This window comes from Sander lucioperca, chromosome 8 (assembly GCF_008315115.2).
Source record: "Sander lucioperca isolate FBNREF2018 chromosome 8, SLUC_FBN_1.2, whole genome shotgun sequence".
In the NCBI taxonomy this organism is placed as follows: domain Eukaryota; kingdom Metazoa; phylum Chordata; class Actinopteri; order Perciformes; family Percidae; genus Sander; species Sander lucioperca.
In genome coordinates, this window is record NC_050180.1 from 20,762,353 (window position 1) to 20,783,065 (window position 20,713).

Here is a 20,713-nt window from a genome sequence, read left to right on the forward strand (position 1 = left end):
TCCAGTCTCCCATTCACTCACCTGGCTTTGACCTTTTTCTGCTGCTTTCCACAAGTTTTATATTCACTTAACAATGTATATATGTTCTTTTAGAATTAATAAAGATGACCTTCATGAAGTGAGGTTTTTCGAAATCTTCTTTTTGAGACCCCAGTTAGTTGGTGTCTGGTGCTTATCGTAGATAGTTTTCCTCTTCATTCTCCCTGTTGTTTTGAAGTGTTGGTTGGTGGATGTCAGTGTATATACTGTAGTTTCTTACCGCTCTCTTTTGTAGCAGTCTTGTAGATGTACACTGTGGTTTCCACTCCTTCCCTCCATAGAGTTCATAGTAAATCCTTCCCAGAGTTGTGCTGGTGCGTTGAGCTGGTTTGTGTGTGTGTGTAATCACTATTGTGTTTGTATCGACACACCAGAGGACAGCAGAGAGAGGCAAGTTGCAGCTAAAACATAGTAAGTAAGCTCTGTGAACATGGTCAGTATAGATGACACTAAGTAAGCTATTCCTTTTAATCATCTTGCGGTATGTGCCTCAGCTCGCATATTGATTGACGTTGCACTAAGACTGCCAGAGCTGTCTGGACTGTAGAGTGAGTCATGGCTGATATTTCACTTTCTGCAGGCTGCAGAGGCAGAAAACTCTGATCCTGGGTCAAACTGTGATTGTAAATACTTCAGATAGTTTGGTATAGCGTGCATATTCTTCCAATCGGTGGTGTTTGTCATGTTGGATTATGAATTGAATGCTGGAAAGCTCAATTCATATCAAAATGTCACCACAGTGTCTTTGGAATTTGACTTTTCTGTAGAGCTGCAACTGACGATTTTCATTATCAATTATCTGCTGTTTTTTTTCTCGATCATTCGATTCAGTGTTTAGTCTACAAATGTGTGGAAATAATGAAAAAAGTCCATGATGACATCTTTAATTGTCTTGTTTTATCCGACGGTCCAACATCCAAAGAAATTCATTTACAATAATATATATGTAAGAAACAATCTGCAAATTCTCACATTTGAGAAGCTGGAATCAGAGAAAGTTTGTAGCTTTTTCTTAACAAATGACGTAAAGGATTATTTGATTTTCATGTTTTGATGTTTTATGTTCTGTTGATCGATTATACAACAAATCGTCTACTTTTCTGTGACTTATGTCCCTGTCTTCATATAAAATCTCAGTGTGCCAAACTCCACCCATCTGAGACTTGAAGTGAGTGCCAAAGCTAAGAATATATCTGATTTCCTGTTGTGTTTTCACATCTGTATTTGAATCACTCACTTTTCATTTTTCTTCCCTCACTTGCTGACCCTCGTGCAGCAGTGGTGTCCAACAGCCCTCACCTGTCAGCGTCCTCTGGTCACTCACATGGCATGGTCAATGGTCAGAAGTCACTGGAGCTGTGCAGTCACAGTCCGAACGGCCGACAACCTTCCCCCCTCACCAGCCCTCTACTCAACGACGCCGGCAGCGTTCGCACCGACGATGAAGACGAGGTCCGGAGGAAGGTTTGTGATTTAATGGTTCAGCTTCTGTTGATAAAAGTAACAATAAATCACTCCAGTAAGTTGCTTTGTTGTATGTTTTTTACTAAAGCGGTTCCTCAAAGCCACTGTCACATACTAAAAATAGCAGTGGACCCAGATTACCTGTCCTAAATAACTCCACAGGGACCGAAGCTGAGTAAGTCTTCTCAGAGAAATGGGTTAGACAGGCAATACACTAGCTGGACTTGCTCATAGTTGGATAGTTAATTTGTTCTTCCTCACAGTCTCCTGTCTGTTGGAATGTATTTGCAGAGGTTCCCAACAGATCGCGCCTACTTCATCGCCAAGGAGCTGTTGACCACAGAAAGGACGTATCTGAAGGACCTGGAGGTGATGACTGTGGTAAGAAAAAAAGAAAATCGGCTCGCCAACACACTGCTCCACTGTTTGTTTTCTCCTGCTCCGTCCTCTGGGGAGAAAACATTGATTATTTTGGTTAGCTGCTCCATTGCAGAGCGTCCGCCCAAACACAGAGTCAGGCAGTGACACAGGGATATTTTGGCAGATGCGATTTCATTTTTTATTCCCCACACCAGTGCTCTGAAATGCATTTATCCGTCTCACTCAAGGCTGTGAATACTAAACTGTGTGTTTAAAGAGATGGATTTAGCTGCATGTTCCCTTTGCATGCGACTCCCCATTTCAGTCTGTTCATTTTAGATTTCACTGGCTGGGTACAAGCATGTGGACACCGTTTCATTTTAAAGTATGTCAAAGAAAAGGCAGCAGAAAACAGGATATTAAACATGCGGTATAGCTCCTTCAACAGCAAACAAGGAGGATGTTCTCACGAGGCCGTACTGAAGCGCTGCTGTTGTCTGATTCGGCACACGCATGTAGAGAAAATGCATTACTTCTTTTCACTGCCATTTTTGAAATCTGCAGCTTTTCCCGTCTTGTAATTTGCAGAGAAGCCTTTTACACAGCTCATAAATATTTGGGTTGGCTTGTGCCCTCATTCTTTTTACAGCTGTGCGTTTGTGCTGACTCTCTTCCCATACACTGGTTGGTGCTGCTGTTTGTGGTGAAGTCATCCGCACAACAGCTGGCGCTACTTCTCAAGCCCTTCTAGAACATTCACTTTTCCTAAAACCCACTTCCCTTTCCCATCACGTCAGCTAAATAAAGCTATTTCATGCCCGCTGCGGTCAAACACACAAACATGCAACGCTCGACTTCAATCTGACTAAATGGAACGATAGTGTTAGGAGTGATTGGCTATTGATTCCTTTATTCATTCTCAGGCAATTAAAGGATTTAAGGGACGTCACATGACTGAGGTGAATAGCAGAAACACAGATAAAGGTCTTTTGGTAGTATCCTGGGAAAATCTGAATTAACAAATGATCTTGAAGGGTCTTTGCTGGTGTGAAACGTTCTCTTTACAAGCTTGACACCAGATAATCAGGACTTGACCTGATGTCATCGAGAGATAATCATTGCAGTGCATTTTAATACTTTTGTCCACTTTTACATTTGTTGCATCTCTCTTACATCCAAGTGAGCCAAACCTCCCATGCATGCACACCGAGACATTTGTGTTTTTAAAACATTTAGTTGTTTGCTTTTGAAATGAAAGATATTTGCATATGCATATATTCTGGATTTTTAAGTGAGGGACAAGGAGTAGATGTCATTTTAAGAATTATTGTCTTTGTAATTGAACTTTTTTGTGGAAAAACCATTTCAGATACAAAGGATTTTCCCAGCAGAGTATCTTTACATGTGTAGAGATGCCTTAATGTAAACTAAATAAAATAGTATCTTGGTTTATGCCACATTTTCTTTCTTGAACTCGTGTGTATTTGTGATCCCAGTCTTTCCAGAGTGCTGTAGGACAAGATGAGGCGACTCCAGAGTCTCTGAAGAAGACTGTCCTCTCCACCTTCGAGCCTCTGCACAAATTCCACACAGGATTTCTCAGGGAGGTGGAGCAGAGGCTGGCTCTATGGTGAGACTCATTTCACTTCAGAAAAAGTCCCTGTAGGGTTAAGAACACGTCCGGTGATGTGGTGGTTCGGTTTTAGCCCTATTTATCACAATTTCCTAATGAGGTGTATTGGCATTTCGTCTAAGAGGGCGACCCAGTCCCTTCAGATGACCTGAGGAGCTTTCATCTCCATGGCAACAGTCGTGCTGCACCACGGCTGGCCTTTTCTTGCCTGTGGGTTTCTGCTGTCTGATCTCCTTAATGATGTTGTGCTTTATCTAACACACACTGCCCCCCCCCCCCCCACACACACACACACACACACACACACACACACACACTGCTCCACACACAGACATGCAGGCAGTGATGCATTAAGCCTGTTAGCGTATCAGAATTTATGACCATTAAGTGCCGACGTAAAATATTTTTTTATTTCAAAGCCTATTTTGGCTAGTCATCGTTAGAACTCTAGATTAAAACTGAAAGTGATATCACAGTCAACTCTGCTGATACGAACCACACTCCAACTGTGTATGCAAATTATCCTGGACTTTAGCTTTGCATACTCCGATATTATGGTAGACATGTACCTTTGTTGTTGTGACCATGATTAGAAAGCTTTCTGTCATAGATTAGGAAGGATGTGTTTTACCGACTGGATATGTTTCCCTAAAGCGACTGCTAAAATGCAGTACCAAAATAATAAATATTCTGAATGAATCCAGTAATGGCAGCCCATTAGTCCTGCACCCTGTGTTGGAGAAATCATGCTCAAGGGAGACACCTGCTGGTTGATCTCAAAGTTTAAAGAGCCCTTTCCAACTTGATTGGAATTTTACTTGCATAAACTGAAGCTCGTCTGAATAATCAATGAGCTTTAAGTGCTTTGGCGTAGTTAATTAATTCTCTGTCTACGAATGGCTCCATAATATTTTAGAGATAAAACATCTTGCTGATGTTTATCTGCTTTAGGGAAGGACGCTCTAATGCACACATAAAAGGAGACTACCAGCGCATTGGAGATGTCATGCTGAAGAACCTTCAAGGCTTGAAGGTGAGGCACCACTCTATCACATATCTGTAATTACAGTAATTAATTAATACTCATTTATGCGTGCCATGTTCCAACTTTGTCCAAAGCCCCTGACCGCAAACCTGCATAAACAGACTGAAGTTATGTTGGAGCTGGAGAAGGCGTGCAGGGCATCTCGCAGGTTGGAGGGTCTATGCAGGGACTTTGAGCTTCAAAAGGTCTGCTACGTCCCTCTCAATGTCTTCATTCTGCGGCCTCTGCACCGCCTCAGTCACTACAAGCAGATCCTGGAGCGCCTCTGCAAACACTACCCAGCTACCCATGTGGATTTCAGGGACTGCAGAGGTACTACGTTCACTGTTTGTAGTGGTACATTTCGATCCTCTGTTGAGTGTAGAATAATCTTAACAGTCTGTCCAATAATCTCTTATCCGTGTTTGGTCTGTAGCTGCTCTGGCAGATGTGTCTGAGGTGGCGGAGCAGCTCCAGGGAAGCCTAAGCAAGATGGAGAACTTCCAGAAGCTTCTGGAGCTGAAGAAGGATCTGATTGGTGTCGAGAATCTTGTTGTTCCTGGCAGGGTAAGTTTAAATCTTAAAAAGAATGGACTGGCAAATATTATAATTATCTACAGACTGTATAGTATGAGTCTAATAAATGATACATGTTTTTTTGTTTTTTACTTTCTCAGGAGTTTATCCGGTTAGGCTGCCTCAGCAAACTGTCTGGAAAAGGCCTACAGCAACGCATGTTTTTCCTGGTAACACCCACTCTCTTTTTAGATTAGGTCACATCACTAATCAAATAATTTAGTGGAGTGATCGCAGTGGGAAAATAATCATGCTTCTATCCTTTCCAGTTATACATCACTCAGATGGTGTTGGCAGATGTAGTGCAACTCCAAAGGCTTATTTAGGGGAAAAACATACCACGTTTCTCAGAATTTGGGTTTTACATGTTTGTTTTTGTTGGAAATATAACTTTGATAAACAAGGATTAAAACAATGCAGAGGTGTGCATGTGTGGTGCAGCCTTGGGCTTTAGAATCATTTATATTCAAGCTTTTCTTTGTGGTCATTATGACAAGTAGTTTGTACTTCCTTAGGATTATTTATTGGATTATATACATTCAAAAAACAAACTTAATGGCATTTGGTTTGAAAGATTGTTCATTTACCACTTTCTCTCTGCCTGCCTCTCTGGCGATAGTTCAATGACGTCATTTTGTACACGAGTCGAGGGATGACGGCGACCAATCAGTTCAAAATGCATGGCCAGCTGCCGCTCCATGGCATGACAGTAAGTGCTGTTTCTCTCAATTGAACTCAAAGTGCTTCAAACGACTGTCACCGATTTGTCAGTACTGCAAATAAGCCGCCTCAAACAGCTGAACTGCAGCTCTTTCAACGTCTTCCCCTGCTCCAACACACACACACACACACACACACACACACACACACACACACACACACACACACACACACACACACACATACACACACACAGTCACACACTTTCAGGACAACTACACATGTCCTTCTCTCTCACTTTCCTTTCATCATCCCTCCCTCCGTCTCTCTCTTTCTGTCTATTTTGGTCCTTGCTGTCCTAGATACCGCTGCTCTCTAATGTTTTTTCTGTGTCTCTGTGTTCTTCTTCCAGATCAGAGAGAGTGAAGATGAGTGGGGTGTGCCGCACGCCTTCACATTAGTTGGACAGCAGCAGTCGGTGGTGGTGGCAGCAAGGTAAGAACAGCAGTCATCAGCGCACAGACACCTTGTACCTGGACCTAAAATTAGCCCAAAGTGGCTGTGTGTGGCACTGCTTCTTCTAGAGTGTGGAGTGATTTTAGTGTTGAGACATTCAAGAATTGTTACATGAACTCTCATCAGATGCAGTTGAACTCTTTGAGAAAAACAAAGACACACATTATTAGCAATTGCAAAATTTCCACTGAGAATCCGTTTTAAAATCCTGCCCTCACTTTAGAGCTTCAGTTTAATTTCACTCACTAAAATCTCCAGTTGCCATCCTCCAGAGGAAAGATAAGAGGGAACTGATAAAAATGTTGATTTGCTCATCAAGGTCGCTTCCAAATAATTACCTTGCGCATAGCAATTAAGCTTCTCTTCACATTTTTTATCTTTGCATCTTTTGTATCTTTATCTGTAATAACAGTTTTAATTACAGTAAAAAAAAATGTAATTGGGTTTAAAGTAATAATTGAATCTGTATATTTAATATTTAAACGTTCTCCCAAAAAGATGCTGGAATTGAGCATCAATCAAAGATAAGGTGGTAACGGAATTACGTAGTGAAGATGAAAAGACAATATGTATCATAAAGTGTGAGAGTGTGATAGAGTGATATTAATATCACATTGTACACATCATATCTAATGTTCCTTTTTTGTTAGACTGTCAGTCAATTCCAATAACCAATTAATAATGTGTTATCTGCTTATTTGATAGAAATATATAAATGCAGGAAATATAATTGAATAGAACGTTGTCAACTTTTTACCTTGACAAAAAAGAAAGAGAGAGAGAACCACTTTCCTGCCTTCAAACTAACATTTTGCTGATCAAGTTTCTATGAATGAGCAGATGGTGTCTTAGTGTCTTTTTAAGGGATAATTTGGCAGGACACCTTGACTAACATGGATCCAACTTGTGACATTCTTGTTTACTGGACTATTTCTAACCACCCAACCTTCCTGCTGTGACTAATGATGGGACATGCTGAGCACTTTATCCATTTGGGTGTTTTTCACTCTAGTTCACTGACGGAAAAGGAGAAGTGGATGGAGGACATACAGGCGGCGATAGAGATGGCAAAAACCAGCAATGGGCATTCATCTGAACTTCTGACCAGCAATCTGACAGACAACAGTAAGTTACTACCTAAACATACAGTTGCATATACAATGAATACTTGAAAAAATAAACAGTGATATACAATAACTGTCAGACAATACATTTTTAAGTAAAAACCCCATAGGACGAAATCCGAGATTCACAAGACTACGTTTGATTTGTAAATGATCTGACATTGTCTGTGCTTAAGCGCCCTTCTCCCCCCATCACCCTACTCATTGTCTAGCAGTAACAACCTCCTGACTTTCCCAGAATGCCCTGAGGACTCCTCGGCAGAGGCGGAGTCTGAGGACGACATAACAGCGTCACACACCTCGCTGGAAAGGCCTTCCCCTCACCGTGGTAACACCATGGTGCACGTGTGCTGGCACAGGAACACCAGTGTGTCCATGGTGGACTTTAGCATAGCTGTAGAGGTACCGGCCACACCTCAGCATTCAACCTCAGACCTGCCTCTCCCCTTCTGCTTCACTGTTTTCTTTCTCTGTGTCTGAGTGTGCTGTATCTTTATTCACTTTGATTATCTCTCAGTGGGAACAGTATCCTCCTGCGCTGCACTCCGTCGTCCAACTATTTACTTACTTACTTACTTTTGCTATTGTGAGCTAATGAGCTGAAATTATTTTAAGGCTCATTGTTGTCATTGTTTATTTTTCAAAACAAAAAGTCAAAATACTGAAATAAGAAATGGGTAAAAATCAGATTAGTTAACATATAATAGAAAGTCTGGGTAAAAATAGATTTTGTAAATTTAATTTGTACTCAATCCTTTTTCAATGAGGAAAAAAAAGATAATAGATAATCAGTAGCTCACTTGTTTTGTCCATATTTCTCTAACCTGTGCTCAGTGCAAGAGGATTTTCTTTGTTCTTGCAGTAGGAAATTAATGTTTGGGTGGGTAGGGACATAACAGTTAGGTATAAATTTGTTTAAAGGGGCTCTGTGGAGTTTTGTTGTACACAAACAAAAGTTGCTCGCACATATGAATGTGTATCCTCATACGCTTGCACGGTACAAACAAAACAAGGACCCATTTGTAAAAAAAACATGGTACCTTTAAACTCATCTGCTCTGAAAATGATGGGCCTTACGAATTTTGCATCAATTTAGTTTGAGCTATTTTTATATCAGATAAATGTTTACCTTAAGTTCTTATGTAAGCTGTTTATTTGCTCTATTTACAGCCTCAGTGAGGATACTGTTCCCCTCTCACTGTTTTGGCTAACAGTAGCCTGCGTGAAGCCCTTATCTAAACTCAAAACTGTGGCTTTCCCGTGTGGTTCTGTCCTTTTTCTCCTCCCCTGGCACTTGAAGTCTCTGATCGTCTATAAATAGAGAGAGAGCAGTACGTAGATGTGCTAAATGTCCTCATCTCACACCAACAGAACGGATCCTGTTTTTCCCTGATCTAGTTCTGCTCTTCCTCTCTAGTTGTAACAACGTCCTCTTCACAGCTTTGCCTGGACACACTCTGTCGTCGGCCTTCGTGTTTATCCCTGCCACTGCATGCCTGTGTTTCACCTACTCAGTCTCTGTGTTTCTGTCCTTCCCTCCCTATCTGTTTTTTTCTCTCTCTGTCTCTCTCTTTTCCCCATGCGTCTGTGCGTTCCTCCATGGTAGAGGACCCTAGTCCACTCAGTGAGACTAAGGCCCCCCTGGTGGGGCCCCCCAGTGGCCAGGGACCAGTGCCTCTCTCTGTTATCTGCTGGTACCGTGTTCAGAGCCTCTCCTTTAGTGAATCCTGCAGGAGTCTAGAGGTAAAGGAGCCAGGCAGACAGGAGAGGCCCTGTGTATGTGTTGACTTGCACTTCACCATAGGAAGAAAAGTCCTAACGTCCTTTGTAGAAAAAACAATAGCATAGAAGTTGCTGTACAAATCAGTGACACATTAATTGGTTTTACAGGAGCTAAAGATCCAAAATGAAATTCACGATAGAAGCACTATCCCATAATGTAACATAAGAGCCAAAGACTGTTAAACTCAGTGCCTGTTTTATAATTATTTTTAATCTATTAAAGATTAAAAAAAATGTAAAGCAACAGTATATTTACACTTAGTTTGGCAGTACAAAATAAACACAAACGATTAAGGCTGGCCATATTCTATATTCTTGTTATTGTCAACAAATGCCATGAAATGACTAAAACCAACACCGTCTAAGTCCGTCTCTCAATACTTTCTGACTTCCCTACCCTGTCTGTAGGATTCAGACCAAACCCCATGTGTTTCTACTGAAGACAAATCTTTAAAATCAGGTCACAAATTTATAATTTCAAATTAATCATTTTAATAAAAGACTACGTAATTTCCTAAAACAGCTGGACAAGGAGTAAAACAGGAATAAATAGTGCATTTCTAGGGGACTATTTTCAGCTGTGGATAAACTCACATTTGGTGCTCTAGTAAGTATTTACAGCAGTGTATTCCCCGTATGTGGGATTGACTTAAAATAAATAACAGTACACATGTTCATTGTAATAAAGGAGCATGTCAGCTACTGCAACAGTGTGGCTTATTACTGTGTTTTTTGTAGTTATTGGACAATAATGAAGCTCAATGACCCAGAGAAATAATCTGTATCAGGCTTTCGAGGTTCAGTCAACTTTTGGTTTTGGGCTTTTTGTGGCTATTTGTTAACAATATGAAAAATCAGGAATATCACCAAACATATCCTTTAATTTTATTAATCCTTCTTCCACATTTTTAGTCAGAAATCTAAGTACGCTAGTAGTTGTATTATAATGTGTATGAATATATATAGTTTTAGATGTAAACCATGTTGTGTTTTGTCTTTGTAGAATCAGCTGTCTGGAAACTTACTGAGGAAGTTCAAGAACAGCAATGGCTGGCAGAAGCTCTGGGTGGTCTTCACCAACTTCAGCCTGTTTTTCTATAAGTCTCACCAGGTGATGAACATTCACTCTCAACTCTTGTTTGTCCAGCGAACACATCGCAGCCTGTCTCACGTTCATTCCCCTCCTCACTTTGTTGTGTTTACCCTCCTCTGGGCTTAAAGACATCACATCTCTGTGTAGAATGTCAAATATGTGTGCCATGATAGAGGTTCTCCCATGCAGTTTTTTTTTTTTTTTTATCTCACTTCTTCCCCCAGAAAGTTGGCTGTTTATATTTTCACAAGCAAGTTTGATTTTCAATCAAAAATGACATCAATATAAAAGCAATTTTTTATACTTAAAAAGATAGCCATAAGAGTTGTAAACAAAACTACTTATCAATAACCAATGACTGTTTATTAATTAAAGGCTCTAAAGAAATTTTGAAATTGCACAAATCATTTATAAGGCCAAAAACAAATTACTACCTGAAAGTATTCAGAAGTTGTTGAGAACGTCAGTATAACATTAGAGAAATCTGCATGTTAAAGAAACTAAAGTTCAACACTGAAGTAATAGATGATTATACTGTATTTATATTAAAGGGGATGAATAACAGTTGTAATGAGGAACTGAACCTGTGTAGTACTCTTTGTAAGTTTAAAAAAATGTTTTAATAAACATAAAACAATGTATGACATTGTCTGTGCTTAAGCGCCCTTCTCCCCCCATCACCCTACTCATTGTCTAGCAATTACAGTTTTGAAGTACTTGTACTTGAGTATCTTCATTTTATGCTACTTTATATTTATATTCCACTAAAATTCTGAGACAAAAAATGAACTTTTTACTACATTTCTCAGACAGCTGTAGTTACTGGTTACTTTACAGATTAAGATTTTATAAGTTTATAAAATACAGTGCAATTTTAAAGATTAAACCAGTGGTTCCCAACCTTTTTGGCTTGTGACCCCTTTACAATAAAGCAGTGTCCAGTTGGAGTCCCTTGTCATGTTTCAGATGTCTGAGTTGTCAGCAGTTCCACCAAAGAGACATTGCCCCTCTAAACTTCTCAAATGGTTTCATTTCAATAACTAATCAAGGCTCAAAGAGGTAAAACTACCCAATATTTTACAAAAAAAGCAAATATTTGAGGATATTTCTAAAAATGACTACAAATATGTGTCGGAAAACTTTTTTTCTTCTTTCCTCTCTCATTAATCATCTCATGATTTATCTTGTGACCCACTGAAGGGGCTCGAGCCCTAGGTTGGGAACCACTGGGCTAAACTAGCTAACTGTAAATAAAGAAGTTTATAAGTAGCTCCACTTCAAACACCTACAACCGTAAAATGCTGCTTGTTTTTGATGCAAGGCAAGGCAGCTTTATTTATATAGCAGATTTCAGCAACAAGGCAAGTCAAACTGCTTTACATGCATCAGTATAAATCTAATAATGTCATATATGAAAATATATCAGTCACAGAGGCAGAGTACTTTCACTTTTGATACTTCAAGTATATTTTGCTGATAATACTTTATAATACAGTATTGCTACTCGAATCAGGTTTTAAATGCAGGACCTCTGCTTGTAATACAGTATTTTGTGGTTTTAAATTGTGGTTTTATCATTTTACTTAAGTAAAGGAACTGAATACTTTTTACATTGCTGGCTATGTTGCATGGCTTTCTGCTGTACAGTTTTGTTGGGAGCAATCAATCTTGTTTTGTTTGATCCCAAATTGTTTGTGAAATTATTGACAGACCAAAACATTAAAAATAAATATAATGTATTTCCTCAGGATGATTATCCACTGGCCAGCCTTCCTCTTCTGGGTTACTCAGTCACCATCCCCTCAGAGTCTGAAAACATCCACAAGGACTACGTCTTCAAACTGCATTTCAAGTCCCACGTCTATTATTTCCGATCGGAGAGTGAATACACTTTTGAGAGGTACGGAGTGAAATCACCTAGATGCACATTTACTAAATATATTTGCAGTTTTGCTGTGTCCTATTAAAAAATATATATATATTTATCTGCACACAGGTGGATGGAGGTCATCCGCAGTGCCACGGTCCCCTCCAGCGGGGCTTGTGTCCTGAACAACAAAGAGTCCCATGCTCACTGAGTTGGCTCACCTTGTTTCCACACATCGTCCGCCTTCGGGTGGCATCTGCCCTTCCTGTTCTTCCTAGACTCTTTGCTTTTCTTTTCTACACATATCTGGGACATTTGTACATGTGTCCATGCACATTTGGTGCTTTTTAATGCTTAAATGGTGACATGTCCGCTGGTTTAGACTGCATCAGAGACTGCATTTTTTGGCATTTTTACTCTCAACTCTGAAACCTCTTTTTAAGGATGTCATTTTATACTGTTTTCTACTGGTCTGAACCACTTCCTATCTTTCTGGTTTTACATTTTGTCAATGGTTGTTTTTACAGCAGGAACATGTTAGATATAGATATTCAGCATTATTTCTTAGATGGTTAAACTATCACTGCATTGTCATACAGTTTTTGTCTACTTTTCCATCTTATTGATAACTGCTGCTTTAAAAATGTCCTGCAACTTCAGTGCCAAACTGGTTTATATCAATATCCTGGACTTTTTAATGCTATTTTGTAACATTGGGGATGAGGAGTGTCTCCTTATACTGGTGTACCATGACATTTTAAATCATGTTAAAACAGACCACCCTTTAATGGTCAATGCTCTGCCCACACCTGGCCCAGCACAATCTGTTCTTGTTAAAAAAAAATGAAATATGAAATGATTTTGTTGTATTATTGAATTAATCCTAGGATTGATCACAATGTGGCCAGAGGTAGCTGTCATCACAGATTAATGCCATATCAAGTAAAGTAAATATTCTATTCACTGATCTTTGTTGTAAGAATACGTCTCAGACTGTTTTGCTTTTGTTTTTATTAACTAAAGTTCCCCTTCAGCTGTTTGAGAAAATGTGAGACTTGTTCATAATCCTTGTATTATGAAAGTGTTATGAAAGCTTTAAAGATTATGTGTGAAACAAAATAGAAACTTTCAGTTCCAAGCGCTGTTGCCCTCACTGAACTAGGCTGCCTCCTGTATACAGATACCAGATCTTTTTATGGGTCTAAATGAATGGAAATATGCATTTGAAAAGGTTTTGCAGTGAAGCAAATGAAATGGAAAACCTCAGTTCTGTTTAGAATTGCAGCGTTTTCAGACAACAGAGAGCTCTTTGGAAATGAAAGCAATAAAAAAAAAAAACTTATTCAAACCTAGATTTGTGTTACTTGTGTTTTGTTTTTTTTAAGCTCAAGTAAAGGGGCTGGAGGGATTTAACCAGGAAAATATGTTTAGTTCATGTACAGCCAGGCAGCTCTTCAGTGTGTTTACAGCTGTGACCTACAGAGGGCATCATTGATCAAGCCTTTTGGTAGAGTCAAGCCATAACCACAGTGTCTGTATATTAGTGTATAGTAATACAAGCAATAGAAAGCAAAGCCTTGTTTTGTTTTGAACATGAGTGTACCTACTATAATAATTCATGCATTTATGAATTCTTCTAAATCTGCATTTTGCTCTTTGTGACAGCAAGATGCCAGCACCTGTACCAACATGCTAAACCAATGATAGAAAATTATGATATTATCTTATTAATATATATTGGGATTATATAGCCTAGATAATAGCAATAGAGAGTGTAGCCAGTACTGTTTGTGTGTACACTTGTGTTTCTCAAAGTCTCATTTGGACTGTCTGAGTGTGTGGAGATGTATATAGTTCATTGGAGCTAATTATTTACTTCTCTTTCTCCCTTTTTTAAGAAGTACCTCTTCCTTCTTACAACACCAATTGAAATAAACTCATTAAAATAGTTATAATTAAAAGATTGTTTTCCCTCTAATATCAGAAAGTTATGTCCTTTAGCATCAAGCGCAGTTTTGGTGTTGAACAATCACAACTTTGACAAAACTTAATAGTAAGTCTAATCTCTTGTTATTCAAATCCAAAGAGGCTTTATTAGCATGGCCATATTGACACACAGTAGGCTATAGCTAAAGCACAACAGGTAAACATACACATTTACATACAGTTTTCAGTTATGACAGTGAACCAGCTTGATTACTCGATAGTAACCAACTTGTATTTGGTTATTCTGTTTAAGAGAGATCTAGTGTAAATTAATATGTTTATTCATAAGCCAGAAGGGACAAAGCTGGTGACACTCTCTGTTTTCCACAGTTGTGATTTTTGTGGTAGTAGAAAAATATTGGTTCAGTCATTCAGAGTGCTCGCAGTCCAAAGTCCAGGCCCAGCAGCTCACACAGACACAGCCATGAGTGGGCAGGCCTTTAAACCGGTAAGGGGCGGAGTGCGCTGAGGAGACAACCAGATTACCTCCTGTCTGGCGCTAGACTGCCAATGAAACACTTCTCAAGAGGATCCTTTATTATGACAACAATAAATCCGATGGAAGAAGGGAGCGCGCCGGAATAATGCAGCACGCGTTGGCTTTTAAAAGCGAAAAGTATGCGAGCGAGAGGTGGGAGTGAATCTGCAGCTACACCACAACATGACCCAGCTTCAAACTCGTGGTGATCCCTAGCGTGGATCGGAGAAACGGATACACCGGTGATGGTTTTCCTTTAAAGCTCGCTTGTAGAACTTTTATTAAACGGTTATTGATGCAAAGTGGTGCGCAAGAATGGCTACTCCAGTGCATCCGGAGACCAGGAGATTTACGCGGGGTCTAGGTAAACCTGGCACCGCGGCTGAACTCAGGCAAAGTGTCTCTGAGGTGGTGAGGACGTCCGTGCTGGTTGTAAGTACACACCTTAACTCCCCTCCTCCTTCTTAATACCACCTTGGTCAGCGTCATCATGTCTGTTTAAACCTTTGTTGACCTGTGAGTCACCTGCTTTTACGCATATTTTCAGCAAAAAGACAGCTTACTTTAGATCAGCTGGGTGGCACACGAGCTTTCATGAACGGAAATTGCAGGTTCTATTATGGCGTGTGTGAACCTGGCCTACAAATGTGTAAAAGATAGATTTTAGTTGAATGAATAAGGGTGTGTTTATCTGTGACAAAGAGATGGATAAAGGTAGGGGTGGATTTTGTTAAAAAAAAAAAAAAAAAAATATATATATATATAACAAATATATTTGCTTGTAGTTTGTACTGAACATTTAATGCCCATGTGATCGTTGCTAAATTGCCCCAAAGTGCCTGAAATCCTGCACTTTCATTCATCCTCACCCAGCTGACTTTGGATCAGCTGGGTGCAGGCTTACTGGGTGACTACAGGTTATATTATGTAGTGTGTGACCCTGACCTACAAATGTGAGAAAGAGATAGGCAGAAAGTGATTTACAGTGGAGGAATAGAGAAATGTTGTACAATTTTAGATGGACTCTCACATTAATAGCACATTACAACTAGCCTATCTCCCTTGCTTTGCGATTTATAACACATTCTTTTCACTTTGTGAGCTTTGTTGAAATGCCACAATGTTGTTGAGAAACTTCACTTCCAGACTCACTTGTTCCATTTGTTCTAAGTGTCTTTTTTTCCTGGAGAGTCTGTAATGAATCAGTGCCTGATCAAGGTGTTTTGTACCTGGTGTCAATGAGGGCATCAGTTTCATTGAGATGACATAATACTTCTTCACAAGGGAAACCATATGGCTTCAATTTCATGCTTCAGACACCTCAAGTGTCCAGTGACAGTGACATAATGCTGAATTTGACCGTCCACTTTGGAACATCTGGGTGATGAGGACCTGCAGTATACCTTGTCAGTATCACTTTTCCACAGAACTCAGGAAGAAAAAGGACTCGGCCCCGTTGCATCCGAGTGTGTTGGGTGTTTGGTGCTCCGTCTAATTGTTCCAGCTTTCCTGGTAGAAGTTGCTAGGTAACTGAAACGGACACCGTCCAGGCTCTCTGTCAGGGAAATGGAATCCTGAGTCAGGATCCCAGAAATCCAACCACACCTTCATATTATTTGTTCATTCTCACTCTGGTGCACTGCCAGAGACGCTTGAGGGAGGAGAGCAGGAAAGTAATGGATAGAAGTATGCATGTTGAGAAATCAAGATGTTTAAGGAGGACTGAGCTAACTTGGAGGAACTCCGTGTTAGACTTTTGGTTAGGCATCTGGCAGTTCATTTGTTGATAACCTATTTGGCAGATATGTGCATGGGTGGATTTAAAAAGTTTTGAATGAGTTTTGAATGAAAGATTGAGGTACAGTTTTGCAGTACAGTCATTTTGCATATTTTCCAAGTCGTTTTTGCATCTCTTATGGTCATTTGCATCTCTGTGTAGTCATTTTGCATCTCTTTGTAGTCATTTTGCATCCCCTTGTAGTTGTTTGATTAACTTTACAAAGAGAAATGTTAAGTTACTTCATACAGTGGTTCTAGTCCAGGGGCCCTGAGTCTGTACCTGGTAGGCCTGTTCAGTAACTTCCATCATAATAATAAAACTACCAGTCACCTTCTGACTCTGGTAGGTTGGGCACCAAGGGGCGCCAATCTGATTTCAGGTGGGGGGCCTTGCCAACCATGGCCCGGCTTCTGGCCCCGCCTCTGGATATGTGAGCTGTAGAAGTGATTGTTTGGCTGTGTTGTTAAGTTCAAGTGTTTGCTGATGCTTCTCAGTGGGACAAGAATGTGACTGTACACGAGACCGCTGTCCACGCAACTTGCAATTAATTCCTCCATGAAACATGTAAATACCTCAGCAGGAATAGAGGGATCTGTTCCAGGGAGATAAAGAGGGGATTGTAGCTGTTGTCACCCATTCTGATGGTTGTTTCATGCTTGAAACACATTTTTCTGTCCTTTTTAAACTCCCAGAAACACATAATTTAGATTATAACATACAGTATTAGTTCATACAGGACATGCCTAGTGGTCACACAGCAATTTCTCAACTCTGTTTTGGAATCAACTGTACTGCTCTCTTCCTCTCACAGCAATTTGTGCATTTTCGTGAAAGCACACACTGACCAGAACCTCTTTGTTTATTGTTGGGAGTGGAGAGCAGCAGAGAGAATTGTAATAGGCCAGAGCTCTCAGCTGAGCCATCCCTCTGATTCTCCACGCTTTAGGCCTGCTGAGAACACTATTAGCTCCATGATGGCTGTCACCGGCTTTGAATTTGTTGTGCTGGTGTTGCACTTCAATACAACACAGGAAGCCTTTTCCAACTTTGCTTTGTGTAAAATTAAAACAGAAATTATTGAGTGTGTAGCCTAGAGTTTTGTTGTGGGTTTTGTCTGCAGCACTTAACAGCATGTACATGTCATTTATGTATAGGCTGATGGGTATATAACAAATCAATGGCAGTTGGAAATGTTTAGTTAGTGTATTACAGTGTATAAAACAGCTGGGGGGCTGTTGTGTAATTGTAATCAATAGTCCTAACTGGCTGCCACCTAATGGTGATATACTCAGATCCTCAGTGTTCCTGCAATATGCTTGACCCGAGGGAGCTGTATGCCAGATGGGTGTCATTACGTAGGAGTGATGCCATTAGCCGTCCATGGCCAATACACACACAACTGAGTCACTGTGCAACCAGAAGGGGAAAGTGGAGGTCTCATATGTGCTGCAGAAAAGAACATGAAAATATTGTCAACATAGACAACTATCAATAGAGCACACATGTTGCTGCTTTTTATTTTTTTAAAGATTATTTTTTTGGGCATTGTTAGGCCTTTATTGACAGGACAGATGAAGACGTGAAAGGGGGAATGACATGCAGCAAAGGGCCGCAGGTCAGAGTCGAACCCCAGCCCGCTGCGTTGAGGAGTAAACCTTTATATATGGGCACCCGCTCTACCAACTGAGCTATCCAGGCACCCACACACATGTTGCTGCTTAACCTCACTTTTAGGCATTAAAGCTTGTGGAGAAAGTCCCATTTGCAAGCTAAATTGCTTTACAAACTTCTCTGTGCGTCCTGGGGGATATCTGTGCCAATTCTGTTTGGCAGGTGGACAGCATTTCCTGCCTTGTGGTTTCACACAAGTAAACTTCTACATCTACATCAACAAGCAGAGTTCATTCATCCTCCCTTCATGCATGCAATCATCTCTACTTTCGTCAGCCCTCTTGATCTAATCGATCCTAAACTGAAAACTTTTTCAAGGTTTTGTGAATTCTCCCAAGATGTGGGAATCCCAGGATTACCTTGAGTGGGTGTGTGTACTCTGTGTGTTTTTTAGTAAGTGTGCCAGGGACTTTTTTTTTTCAACTTTTAGTTTTGACAGAACATGTTCCTTCTTTGATTGTACGCAGAGTTGAAGTCATGTCCCCTCACATAGTGAAGCCGGATTTTTTAGTGCCCCTCACCAAATATGTGCTTAGTAGATTGATCCGAGGTCTACAAAAACTGCAAAGAGGAAAAAGAAAAAAAAACGTCTCTGCTTTCTTGGATGTTGGTATTGTATTACTCTGTCTGTGTCTATAAGGCCTGTTGGAATCAGACTAAAATGGTGCAGAAGCTTTGTTACTGGGATGGTGAATGGTACTCTGCAAGAACAAAACCAGTGGGGGGAGAGATGGGAGAGCAGATGAGTTCTCTGAATCAGTCAATAATATATGAGACTGCTCTAGTAACCAATGCATTCTCTCTCTCTCTCTCTCTCTCTCTCTCTCTCTCTCTCTCTCTCTCTCCTATGCTGTGAATTAGACAAGCCCATAGGCCCACCTATAGCAAAAACTTGTACAGTCTAATAAAACAGGTTATAAAGTTCAGTTTTTGTTGAAACTGTTTTTAGAGAGGTAATGATTGAACTTCATGATCACTTTGAAAGGCTGCAGTTTGTGATACTGTTAAATTGTATCGCGTTATACTGACAGGTAAACTATATAACACGTGACAGGTGGATGGAGTAACATGGCTACAGTTCCCTCTTGGCATCTAAAGAGACATGACACAGGGCCGGTGCGTCAGCTGTTATACAGTTTATTAATTACGCACAATTGTCTTTAAACATTTTCAAGTTCATGTGCTGAATGTGTAACTTACAGTAACTGGAATGGAAACATTTAAACTCCACGCCCCAGATATAAGCAGTGTAGTGATGCATTTCAAGGAAAGTGAGAAATAAAACACACCCATCAAACTCACTATAAAATGTGTCTGCTTGGGTTTGGGCATGGTTTTTGGCAGTTGTGGTTATAATCTAAACCAGATTTGCCACTCAGGGCTCTTGCAGTCGGAGTGGGAAGGTTGAGAGGATTCCTTAACTGAGCACACGAAGGTTGAGATAATATAAAGCACTTTGACAAAAACTGAAAGGATTACCTTCATCCAGCCTTGACCTTAGTCCACATTGAGTATTGCAGTAGCAAAGCCAACTCAAATGATCTGATGGCCAGACAGACAGAATTTGTTCCAGTGTAAATGAAAACAAATTGTAAATATCATGGACATGAATTGCACTGGCTTATCTCTTTGGGACAGCTGATTTATTTTACAACCCCCTCATTGTGCCAGAATGTATTTTAACCACATGTCAAAATAAGTGTTAAATGTGAATTTTGAGCCAAGACAGAATCCCAAGATTTGCTTTGTGGTCAGATCACAAGATATGCTGGCATTTCACTTATACAGCTGTTCTTGGGTAGCAGTATAGATGATAGATGACTTGAATTTTTCTCAAAACCGAAGAAAGTTCATTGTCACTTTTGACACCACCAAGTCTCCAAAATCTTTCCATCCTGCCTGCCTGAACAGGAAATGCCCATGTCCTTCATCTTCTTGTGGGAGCAGCAGAGGCCTGTCTTTTACTAGATAGTGCAGGTTTCCTGTGGCTGTATTTGGGCTGACCAGAAGTTTTAGGCAGGGCTCGCTGTTAAACCGCCCACTCTGTCTGAGTGTTCTGCCTGATAGAGCAGAGCTGTTTTGGAGGAGGTTACCATAACAGAGTGGCAGCCTGCAGAAGAACCTGGCCAGTGGGTGTTTTCCTGTAAACAAGTGCATGGCACTCTGGGACTTGTTTTACACTTGTCTCTTGAGAACATACATTCCTCTAATCCAACTGTATTCATAATTCATAAGTCAAGGCTTTTTGCTGAGGTCAAATTTGTTTTGAATGCTGGAATGCTACCTCTCTCTCTCTCTCTCTCTCTCTCTCTCTGATAGTTTTTATTTTTCGCGCTCTCTTATCCATCCAAATAGAGAATAGTGTGGAATAATAAAGCTGCTAGGTGGTTGATGTTATGGAAGCCTTTAACGCTGCTTTGTAACAGTCTAAATCCCTCTATACATTTACAACACATCAATCTGAATCAAATTTCTTTTTACATCCTGCTTTGGAGCCATGACTGCAGCACATTATCATCAATAGCTTAGCAATCAAGTGGAGAAATGCTTTTCCCCATCCTTGAGACCATTAAGGTTGCTATTTTTGAGTCAGCAGGACACACACCTAAGTGCAGCTGTGGAGGACGTACTGAGTCACAACTCCTTTTGGCTTTCTTTTT

The 20,713-nt window shown here is 40.3% G+C and overlaps 2 protein-coding genes across 6 annotated transcripts in view; both read left to right on the top strand.

The window, feature by feature from the left end:
* Positions 1 to 13,490, top strand: part of LOC116047853 (FERM, ARHGEF and pleckstrin domain-containing protein 1) — a 56,998-nt gene extending 43,508 nt beyond the window's left edge. Inside the window, exons 14-27 of one of the 3 annotated variants that reach the window (XM_031296880.2) lie at positions 1,316 to 1,503; positions 1,795 to 1,884; positions 3,360 to 3,493; positions 4,448 to 4,529; positions 4,616 to 4,853; positions 4,957 to 5,087; positions 5,198 to 5,266; positions 5,716 to 5,805; positions 6,169 to 6,251; positions 7,285 to 7,397; positions 9,003 to 9,139; positions 10,182 to 10,289; positions 12,020 to 12,171; positions 12,268 to 13,490. In XM_031296880.2, coding sequence (XP_031152740.1) covers positions 1,316 to 1,503; positions 1,795 to 1,884; positions 3,360 to 3,493; positions 4,448 to 4,529; positions 4,616 to 4,853; positions 4,957 to 5,087; positions 5,198 to 5,266; positions 5,716 to 5,805; positions 6,169 to 6,251; positions 7,285 to 7,397; positions 9,003 to 9,139; positions 10,182 to 10,289; positions 12,020 to 12,171; positions 12,268 to 12,349 — 1,697 coding nt within the window. In that variant the 3' untranslated portion in view covers positions 12,350 to 13,490. Of the gene's footprint in view, positions 1 to 1,315; positions 1,504 to 1,794; positions 1,885 to 3,359; positions 3,494 to 4,447; positions 4,530 to 4,615; positions 4,854 to 4,956; positions 5,088 to 5,197; positions 5,267 to 5,715; positions 5,806 to 6,168; positions 6,252 to 7,284; positions 7,398 to 7,634; positions 7,799 to 9,002; positions 9,140 to 10,181; positions 10,290 to 12,019; positions 12,172 to 12,267 lie in introns of all 3 variants that reach the window. The other 2 variants (XM_031296861.2, XM_031296871.2) reach the window with 2 other exon arrangements.
* Positions 13,491 to 14,601: 1,111 nt separating this feature from the next.
* Positions 14,602 to 20,713, top strand: part of zmp:0000001200 (dedicator of cytokinesis protein 9) — a 79,820-nt gene continuing 73,708 nt past the window's right edge. For 2 of the 3 annotated variants that reach the window (XM_036003943.1, XM_031296956.2), the window contains exon 1: positions 14,602 to 15,034. In XM_036003943.1, the coding sequence (XP_035859836.1) occupies positions 14,918 to 15,034 (117 nt within the window). In that variant the 5' untranslated portion in view covers positions 14,602 to 14,917. The remainder of the gene's footprint in view (positions 15,035 to 20,713) is intronic. The other variant, XM_031296916.2, reaches the window with a different exon arrangement.